Here is a 10,238-nt window from a genome sequence, read left to right on the forward strand (position 1 = left end):
GTATTGACTCCTGGATACTGAAAAGAAAAAGGAGACTGGGGTCCCTCATCATTCCCGGTACAACCTGGCCCCATGGTTGCTAAGCAACCCCTTTGCATCTTCTGTGTCCCAGGATTCTGTGTCCCCAACCGCATCCGTTCCTGGGAGTTGCGCCTGGGAGCTTCTTTCTTCCTCACAAGGGCTTTTTAAAAGGTGGCTTCATCTCTGTGCAGAAGAGTTGGCCTTTACAAAGGGAGTGTGTGGCTGAAACCTAGAGAGTGAGCCGGCATCATGACCACCATGGAAGAACAGGATCTGAGCGAATATTTTCGTATGCAGTATGGACAGAAGTTGCTGAAACTGTTGATGTAAGTTGAACTCCTCTTTCTTCCCTCTTTCCCTTTCTCTTATCGTTTGGATTCTTTCCTCTTGAAGCAGACTTATACCTACCTAGAGTTTCCCTCTGTTGTATCTTTCTCCAGTTCATTATTTCCCCTCTCGCACTTGGTGCTTCTTCCTCTCTTTCCCAGTGAATCTTCTTTATCACTGTAGGTAAAGGTAAAGGTTTTCCCCTGACATTAAGTCCAGTCGTGTCTGACTCTGGGGTGTGGTGCTCATCTCCATTTTAAAGCCAAAGAGCCGGCATTGTCCATAGACATCTCCAAGGTCATGTGGCCGGCATGACTGCATGGAGTGCCGTTACCTTCCCTCCGGAGCGATACCTATTGATCTACTCACATTTGCATGTTTTCGAACTGCTAGGTTGGCAGAAGCTAGGGCTGAAGCTCACGCCGCTCCCCGGAATCGAACCTGCGACCTTTCGATCAACAAGTTCAGCAGCTCAGTGCTTTAACCCACATATTATTAGCATAGTAATATTACATAGTAATATTACATGTAATATAAAATATACAATATAAAAATGAACTTCTACCATTTTACCACTGACATTTCACAAAAAATGCCCTGCTGGATCTATCAAAAATCCCTTGAATTTTGTTTTGTTTCCAGCTCTAATCAGCCGTTGAAACAAGATTCTCAGACTTAGGAAGCTTACAAACAATCTGAACTGTGGGTTGTTGTAGGTTTTTTGGGCTATATGGTCATGTTCTGGAAGCATTCTCTTCTGACGTTTCACCTGCATCTATGGCAAGCATCCTCAGAGGTTGTGAGGTCTGAGCATGCTTGCCATAGATGCAGGCAAAACGTCAGGAGACAATGCTTCTAGAACATGGCCATATAGCCCGAAAAACCTACAGCAACCCAGTGATTCCAGTCATGAAAGCCTTCGACAATACATAATCTGAACTCTCGGATACTCTTCCAGGTGCAGAAACTACTAGCTTTATTTCTCTGCTTCCAGGGGAGCCTTCAACTGCCATAGGGCAGCACACATTTTTCAGCACACAAGGGTAGCACACAGATGAAGTGTGAGAGTTTTGGAATTTTCCTTTTCTGGATCACAACACTCAGAAAACTCTAGTAACATGGCCACTGTCATGCTTGTAAAAGTCTCTGAAGTGGAGAAGATAGTTAACTCTCTTTCATACACCTTCTCTCTCATACTGATGCTCTCGCTCTTTCTATTTGTATTTCTACATTTTAAGGAAATTCCCTGTATCAGAGGAGCAGTCTCCGTCTCCTTCCATTCGACTCCTAGAAAAGAAAAAAGAAGCCAAATTGGTGCACCAGGCCATGGAGGCTCAAAAGGAGGTGAGGACCTCAAATTGCAGGAGGTGCAATTGGCAAGCTCTGTAATGTAGTGGGCTCTTCATATCCACTAGAGCTTGGTTCCAGGATTGCCTATTGATACAAATCCGCCGATGCTTAAGTCCCATTATACACAATGGCAAAGTAAAAACATGCCTCTTATATAAAATGGCAAAATCAAGATTTGCTTTTTGAATTAGGGTGCGTGTGGATATTTTCAAGCAATAAGTGGTTGAATCCATGGATGCAAAATCCATGGATACGAAGGAATATCTGTATACTTTAGCAACCATTACTAAATTGCACTATATGCTAGTACAAGCATGGGCAAACTTGGGCCCTCCAGGTGTTTTGGACTTCAACTCCCACAATACCTAACAGCTGGAGGGCCCAAGTTTGCCCATGCCTGTGCAAATGACATCCAAATGTGGTTCACCATTAACTCTCAATACTTCTTGGTCTATCTGGGCAGGACCCCTGTTATTTTGAAGATTTGTTTCATTGGGGCTTTTTCACTAGAGAGGGAGGGATCTAAAATATTGGATACTATGGTTAAGATCAAATTTAGGGAAAAGGGTGGGCTGTCTCCTTGGACACTGATTGGTGACAGTGTCCAGGTGCAGGCTAGCTGCTCTAGAGTAGACAGAGGAGACCTCACGCTCAGGTTAAGTCTGTTGTTAGTGTGGTCACAGTCAACCCACTGAGTACACACATTCCATAGTTAGTTAGTGGATAGGGTGGGAAGGGGTTGCATTGAGGAAACCCCATGGTTGTGTACCAAGGGGGTGCAGGATACTGCTTTGGCAATGTCCTCAAAAGTATATATGTTGTTATCAGTCTGGTTATGCTACCCAACTGGAGTGATGCTATGATTCTCATCCTAGTCTCCATATTATTCACAGAAGAAAATGTCTACTGCAGTGTTTCTCAACCCGTGGGTCCCCAGATGTTTTGGCCTTCAACTCCCAGAAACCCTAACAGCTGGTAAACTGACTGGGATTTCTGGGAGTTGTAGGCCAAAACAACTGGGGACCCACAGGTTGAGAACCATTGGTCAATTGCAGGGATCTTCAAACTTTTTAAAGAGAGGGCCAGTTCACAGTCCCTCAAACTGTTGCGGAGGGCCAGATTATAATTTGAAAAAAAAAATCAATGAATTCCTATGCACACTGCACGTATCTTATTTGTAATGCAAAAACACTTAAAAATATACAGTAATTAAAATGAAGAACAATTTTAACAAATATAAACTTATTAGTATTTCAATGGGAAGTGTGGGCCTGCTTTTGGCTGATGAGATAGGATTGTTGTTGTTTTGTGCTTGCAAGTCATTTCAAACTTAGGTTGACCATGAGTGAGGGCCGGGTAAATGACCTTGGAGGGCCGTATCTGGCCCCTGGGCCTTAGTTTGAGGACCCCTGGTCTATTGTAATTCCATTACCACTTGTTCTATCCCCTGTGAATCCTTCAGGCCTTTAAGACAAGGATGGAGTCCTTGAACAACCGATGGGAGGAACTTGGAGCAAAAGAGGTCCAGCTGAAAGCATATATTCGGAAATTTGAACAATTCATACAGGTACTGGCCTCTTATAGGTGTCTGAATCTTGCTCAGAGCAATCTGAGTAAAAACAACCTTGAATTTCAATAGTAGTACCATGGGAGCTTCACAACCTTCCCTACTGTACCCCAGAATCCATTTGTGTAGTAGACAGGAAGGGAGAGTTTCATATTATTAGGAACCTACCCCTAGAGTATAATCATGGTTATGTAAAGAACCTCCGCAGCTGGATTGCATTGCTTGACCCTGTCATGAGTCATGCTCTTAGCACATCAGAAACAGACTGGTGGGTTTTAAAATGAAAAGTGACTGTATCTTAGCAGGAAACTTCATGTGACATCACTGTTAGCAACTCAGCCCTTTGGGAGATCTTGGGCAAGTCACATTCCCTCCATCTCAGTGAAAGGCAGTGGCTAACCTCTTCTGAATAAATCTTTCCAAGAAAATTATATAACAAATTTGCAATATGTTTGAGCCAACATTAAGAAATATAGCAGACAAAACAATCCCAAGTAAGACCATTCAAAGGGCAGAGAATCAAGCAGCTGAGGTCTATTTGTGTAACAAAGCTCTGGCAGTTCTATGTCATGAAACATAGCTGGCAGAGACCACGTGGAACATCCATTCCAGCCCCCTGCCATGCAGGAAAAGCACAATCAAAGCACCCCTGACAGATGGTCATCCAGCCTCTGTTTAAAAGCTTCCAGAGAAGGGACCTCCAGCACACTCTAAGGCAATAAGTTTATACTTTTGAATAGCTCTTACAATCAGAAAGTTCTTCCCAATGTTCAGGTGGAATCTCCTTTCCTGTAATTTGAACCCATTGTTCTGAGGCCTAGTGTTACCAAGCAATAGAAATATTCACCTGGGTTAATTAATGCTAATAATGCCAAGGCCATGTTTCTGTGACTCACACATGCTATCTAAGGCAAAGCTTCTGCTTTTTTAGAGGAGGGAACAATAGCTCAGTGGAAGAACTCAGTGGGAAAACACATTCTACACAGGCGTATAATGCATCTCATACTCAGCATGAAAAATGCCAGTTCTGAGCCACATTTAAGCTGTCTTCACCACGGGACACTGGCTTGACATTCTATGCCAAAGCTGGTTTGGCAGACATGGATATTTGTTCCATCTTCCATGCACTCTGCACCTCATTCTTTCCAAGCTCCTTTGCTCCCTGAATGACAAAGAATCAGGAGGTAAAGACAAGGCAGTGCTAGTAAAGGGATTTTTTCCTGTCCTTTGGGGTGGCTGGGGGAAGAGGGCACCTTTTTGGGGCTGCCTGAGTGTGGAATGGCTATAAGGATGCAATCCTGGATCTCACTTTTGCTGTCCCTCCAACACATTTCCTGGTGTATTTTAAACCTGCAATCCTACACTGCATTATATGGCAGTGTAAATGAGGCCACAGGTAAAAGAACATTGACATCCGCACATTAAAGTACCCGCGGTAGGTGATGATGATGTTTATTTATGCCTCCGCGTTTTCTAAGAAAAAGAAATCCTTGCCAGATCATTCTAAAGAATCGCTGCCAGTCATAGTATACACTTATGAACTAAGGGGAGCACTGAGCAAATTCCTTGACCTGGCATTTGGAGGGTATGATATTTTCATACAGCCTAATAAAGAGGGGATGCCATAGAACTGGGATTCATTTGCAGGAGCCCTCTCTTTTGTTAAAAACATATCTTGATTTCTTTTTAATGCTATATGTTGCTGGGATGGGCTGGGGATTCAACTTGGGGACTAATAGGAAAATGACCAGAAACGAATCCGAGCCTTGAAGAAAGCCAACAAGGAACGAGAACTGAAGAAACAGCGAATGAAAGAATTGGCCAAGGCTAAGCTGGAGATGACAACTCTCAAACAGCAGCATCAGAAGCTCTACAACAAGCTACAGCAGTATTCCATCTTCAACAAATATCTGGAGAAGGTGGTTGAGGTTTCAGAGGTATGTACTAAGAATGGACCTCATGAGACAGGCAGGGGGAAAGCAAAAGGAAGCATCTTACCTCATCCCCTCCTGTCTTTCCTCATCTTGTGGTATGGCCAGCCGTCCCACATGCTTAACATGCTGTTCCCATCTTTTCCTTGCTTCTCCCACATTCTGCTGCTTGGAGTCGGGTAATACCCAACTCCTGAAGATGGTCTTTGGGCTCCATTTGCATGCACTTAGGAAACAGAGCACCATGGAGTCCCACAGGAAATACCCTTATGTCATATGATGGCTTCTGTGAGGCTTTGTTTCCTAAACTCATTGAAATGGAGCCCAAAGACCATCTGATGAGATCCTTAGAGTATCTCCTCCAGGTACTCATTTCCTGGCTTGGCTCTTTTACACTAAATTGGAAAACAGAGAAAATGGGAAAATATCATTTTGTACCCACATTGACTCTGCACTAATATGTACTCAAACCCAGATACTGTGATCTGAATTGCAGAATAGCAAGGACATTGCTCTGACTGCTATTTCAGCCCAGCACTTGCACAATTACATGAACAAGGCTGGTGAATTTGTGTCTTTATTGTTGTCTCACCCTTTGCCATATCTTTGCTTTTACACATTATAGCTCCAGATAACATAATATAGTCTAGGTCAAATATCCATTGTACAATTTTAGCTGGAAGTGAGAGTCAGAAGCACAGTTTTCCCAAGTATGATTGTTAGCAGCCATCCTATGCTTTCTGCTTTTCACAGGGCATAAGTGGGATAGAAATATGATCTGTGATGTACAGTAATTTGGAACTGACTCAGCTAGGGGAGACCCAGTATTTTGGTATACAAAGCAATCATGCAAGATATTCCTTTGCAGTTTGAGGAGATCCGGGAGGTTATTGGACGCTATAGGACTCTCATAGGCATGCACCGGGATCTCGTGCAGTCGGCCCAAGAGGGGCTGGAGATGATTGAACAAGCCAAAGTCCGCCTGGGCCGCTACAAGGAGGAAAAAGATGATGAAATCCTGCAGCACAACAATGAGCTGGCACGCTTGCAGCTACGTTTTGACCATGCCCGCAGTGATGTCATTCTCTGGGTAAGGGGCAAGGATGATGGTATTCCATTCTTTGAGAGAATTTTTTGCGGAATTTTTTTGGTACATTTGTCACCAGTATGGGTGGAGCATATCACTTGGTGTTCTAAACCTATCTCTTCCTGAAGCACCAATCCTGAAAGATATTGTTTCAGTTCTGGTGTTAAGTAACATTCTGCTTGAGGGTGACCAAAATGCACCTTACTCCTGAGAGGTGGTCCTGGGCAGTCAAGAGACAAATCAGAGAACAGAAATTAAACTCTGCTGAACAGGCTAACAAAGTCAGACTCAACTATGAATAAGGGTTTTCTGTTCTGGTGATCAGGAGTACACAAATTACACAATTAAAAATAGTGTGTCATCTGTGCCCATTCCTGATGATGTCTGTTCCAGCCAGTTACATGTTGGTTGGATTATAATAACAAGCTCTATGTTGAGCTGCCTTTGAAAAATATTTGGAAACTGCAATTGGGCCCAGAACATGCAATTTCCATCTTGAAACATCTTCATTTGCTACTGCTCTATTTCTGAGAATAATTCAAAGTGCTGCTTATGATCTGTTCAACTTGCATTCTCATTGCTATCACCTACAGAGGTACATTTCATGAGTACACAAAAGAGTGCATTTTGGCAGCTGCTCTCAGATTGTAAACCTCTTCTGGAAATAAGGTGATGCTAACCCAGGCATGGGCAAACTTTGGCCCTCCAGGTGTTTTGGACTTCAATTCTCACCATTCCTAACAGCCTGATGGAATACTGTGAGTTGAAGTCCAAAACATCTGGAGGTCCAAAGTTTGCCTATTCCTGGGTTAACCCTTTTCCAGTTGTTTTCCACCAGCATGCAAAGATATTTCTCTTGAAGTAGGCCTTCAGCTTGTTACGGCCAGAGTAATATAAAATGCATGTAGGAAACTTATAAATATTTACTCCTATGTATTATTAATGTGAATTTGTTATGGTTTTAACTGTTGTTTTAGTGGCATCATTCATCTTTATTTTAATATGTATAAGGAAATCATGGAAACTATTTTAATAATCTTGGGAGTTACCCCACATCCCAACTCTGGGAGAAAGGCAGAATATAAATCTAAAACAAATAACTAGATTAAAGCATTTCAAAGCATCCAAAATCAAGTAGACTATATAACCTCTAGAGCAATGTCAGCCTACCATGTGCTCTATATCTAGCAAACAGGAAAAATAACTTTGAAAGGGAATGCCCCTTTAGAAACCACAGCAACAATAACAACAAATCATGTAACCTCACTAGAAGTAGACTGAAGATATTCCCCACAATCCGTAGATGTGATCTCATCAGTATCTTACAAGGCAGAGAGTGATGGTAAGGGGCAGGGCTTATGAACTACCAGTTAGAAAGGAGGACATGAATGACAAGGAATACTGTGCCCATGCAGTATTCCTTGGACACAGTATTCTTTGGTAAGACCACACCTGGTATAGTGTGTCCAATTTTGGGCACCACAATTTAAGGGAGATGTTGAGGAGGGCAACTAAAATGATCAAGGGTCTGGAGAAGAAGCCCTGTGAGGAGTGGTTTAAAAAGCTGGGCATGTTTAGCCTGCAGAAGAGGAGGGAGCAGACTTGTTTTCTGCCCCTTGGAGACTAGGACAAGGAACAATGGCTTCAAACTACAGGAAAAGAGATTTCACCTGAACATTAGGAAAAAGTTCCTAACTGTGAAAGCTGTTCAGCAGTCGAACTCTCTGCCCCAGAGTGTGGTGGAGGCTCCTTCTTTGGAGGCTTTTAAACAGAGGCTGGATGGCCACCTGTCGGGGGTGCTTTGAATGTGATTTGGACTGGATGGCATACAAGGTCTCTTCCAACTCTGTGATTCTGTGATGTCATGTACTCAACCTGGGGCATCTCTACCAAACTTCATTACATTTGAATAATTTCCATGAAGGCAGACAGCCAGACAATATACAGAACATTTCCCAAAAGGCCTAGCTGGTGAACCAGGGGAATGGTGGTATGATCAGCCTTGTATTGTGATTGGGAGACCAGAACACAATAAATGCCACACAGAAAGTGCTTGTTTAGACTGGATGCTCTGCACTCTCCAAAGGGAGTTTAGGGCATCCAGTGATAGGCACATCAGCTAGAATTATCCAAAAGACTTCTCCATATTTTTCTCTTTTATTTCTCCATAGGAATCCCGCTGGGCCCATATCCAAAATACTGCTGCTCAAAAAACCCTAAAGTTGGGTACGATCAAAATGGCCACCTTGAACCTCTTCCAGAGTGTAAACAAGCAGATGAAGGAAACTTTAAGTGTGTCTGTGGAAGATACCCATAAGCAGCTGGATATGGTAAGAATGTTTCACATACGCATATTCACATAAACATGCAGTTAAATGCATTCCTTCTCATCAAGGATATGGGAACTGTGTTTCGCAGAGAAGGCTAAAGGTCTTGTAAAACTACAGCTCCCATAATTCCACAGTATTGTGCCATGTAAGTTAGTGGTGTCAAGCTTTATTAATTCTACAGTGTAGGTCACAAAAAGGGGGAAGCATTGTTAGGACATCTCATTTCACCTATGGAAAAGATTTCATTTGAGGCCAAAGGAGAGAAATAGTTATACAACAGAAGAAGACTATTGAACACATAATGCAAAGTGAGTGACTTTAGTTCAGTAGAGTGTATCTGCTTCTGAAAAGGCTTGGGGCTCATGGTGGGAAATGACAGCACACAATTTAGGTAAAGACAAATCAAGTCAAATCTCTTTAATTCAAAATAGATCAGGTACGTGAGATGGTAGTAGGAGACCATGAACCATCAGGACCATGGAAAGCTCCCAGTGAGTTCAGCTTGCAGTTGCTTTCTCCTAGTTGCACGTGGAAAAGAAATGCCTCAACACAGAATGGACAATTTATGAATGCTAAGAAAACTTGCTCTATATTAGCCTAGAAGATGCTCGGTGAAAGAATGGGCTTGCATTTAAAGACATTTATTTGGTTCTGTCACTCCTGGCACCTCCAAAATGAGGAGTACAAGTGTGCATAAGATTGGGTGCTAAAGGTTTGTTTCAGAGAGAAATATATGTCCTTCCATCTGGTTGTTCCTGAGGCACCTTAAGTGTCAGGACAGTGCTTCCATGGATCGGAAAAAGTCTACCTAGGACATTATCATCTAGGACATTTCTGCCTGAATTTTTTAAAGACTACTTTCTTAATTGCAATTCCCAGGACTCCACAAGAGACAGCTTAGGGATTTAAAGTGGAATAGCAGCATTTAACAGTGTTGTTTGGGAATCTGCTCAGTCTACCTTTCTGATTCTAGCAATATCCAGTCCCATGTCTCTGGGAACTGACAGGCTTCCATCATCATCCACTGTTTTTCCTTATATTTGTGAAAAGCACAGAATTTAGCTTCATCTGCAATTTCCTTCCCACGTGGTAATATAGGAGCTATTGGAGAGCAGAGCAGACATATTTGGCTGTTTTCCTATTATTGGACACTCAATGTCAACTTCTTCCTCCATGCCTGTATCAGTTATAGGAAGCCAGCCAGTTTTATCGTCAACAGTTTGAAATCCCAAGCAGCATTCAAGTAAGCTTTGTATTCAAGCATTAGTTATTTATTGTTGTCCTAATTTGGCAGTCTTCCCCTTTGCTTCCAGATCCAGCAGTTTATCCAAGACCTGTCAGATATCTGGACAGAGGTAAAAAAGAAGGATCAAAACCGGTCTCAAACTGGAGTGCCTAAGGACTAGCAGAAGAAAGGGCTATTTCATGTCTCCACTACATCTAATCTTGGCTTAAACTGGTTATATTGATTTGATCTTTCATGAACCAGATGTCACTTCACTGAATAGTGATTCACTCTTTCCCCATTCCTAATTTCTCTGCCCTTGGAAACTAAACATAGTCAATATGATATAAAGAGTTCTATTTTTGTTAACATTGCATTGGTTTCTCAGCTATATTTCTTT

The 10,238-nt window shown here is 42.4% G+C and overlaps 1 protein-coding gene across 1 annotated transcript; it reads left to right on the forward strand.

Annotated features, from left to right (window-relative positions):
* Positions 1–270: 270 nt before the first annotated feature.
* CCDC42 (coiled-coil domain containing 42) lies at positions 271–10,019 on the forward strand. The gene is made up of 7 exons (XM_060760962.2): positions 271–347; positions 1,587–1,692; positions 3,161–3,265; positions 5,005–5,202; positions 6,065–6,286; positions 8,455–8,613; positions 9,927–10,019. Exons 1-7 carry the CDS (start codon positions 271–273, stop codon positions 10,017–10,019), a joined length of 960 nt encoding a protein of 319 aa, XP_060616945.1.
* The last annotated feature ends 219 nt before the right edge of the window (positions 10,020–10,238 follow it).

Source organism: Anolis sagrei, chromosome 2 (assembly GCF_037176765.1).
Source record: "Anolis sagrei isolate rAnoSag1 chromosome 2, rAnoSag1.mat, whole genome shotgun sequence".
Classification (NCBI taxonomy): domain Eukaryota; kingdom Metazoa; phylum Chordata; class Lepidosauria; order Squamata; family Dactyloidae; genus Anolis; species Anolis sagrei.

Excerpts from the sequence above, each read along its gene's own strand:
- CCDC42 (XM_060760962.2), top strand. The coding sequence starts at position 271 with ATGACCACCATGGAAGAACAGGATCTGAGCGAATATTTTCGTATGCAG. Across the intron at positions 5,203-6,064 it reads AGGTGGTTGAGGTTTCAGAG|TTTGAGGAGATCCGGGAGGT; the intron begins GTATGTACTAAG and ends ATTCCTTTGCAG. Across the intron at positions 6,287-8,454 it reads GCAGTGATGTCATTCTCTGG|GAATCCCGCTGGGCCCATAT; the intron begins GTAAGGGGCAAG and ends ATTTCTCCATAG.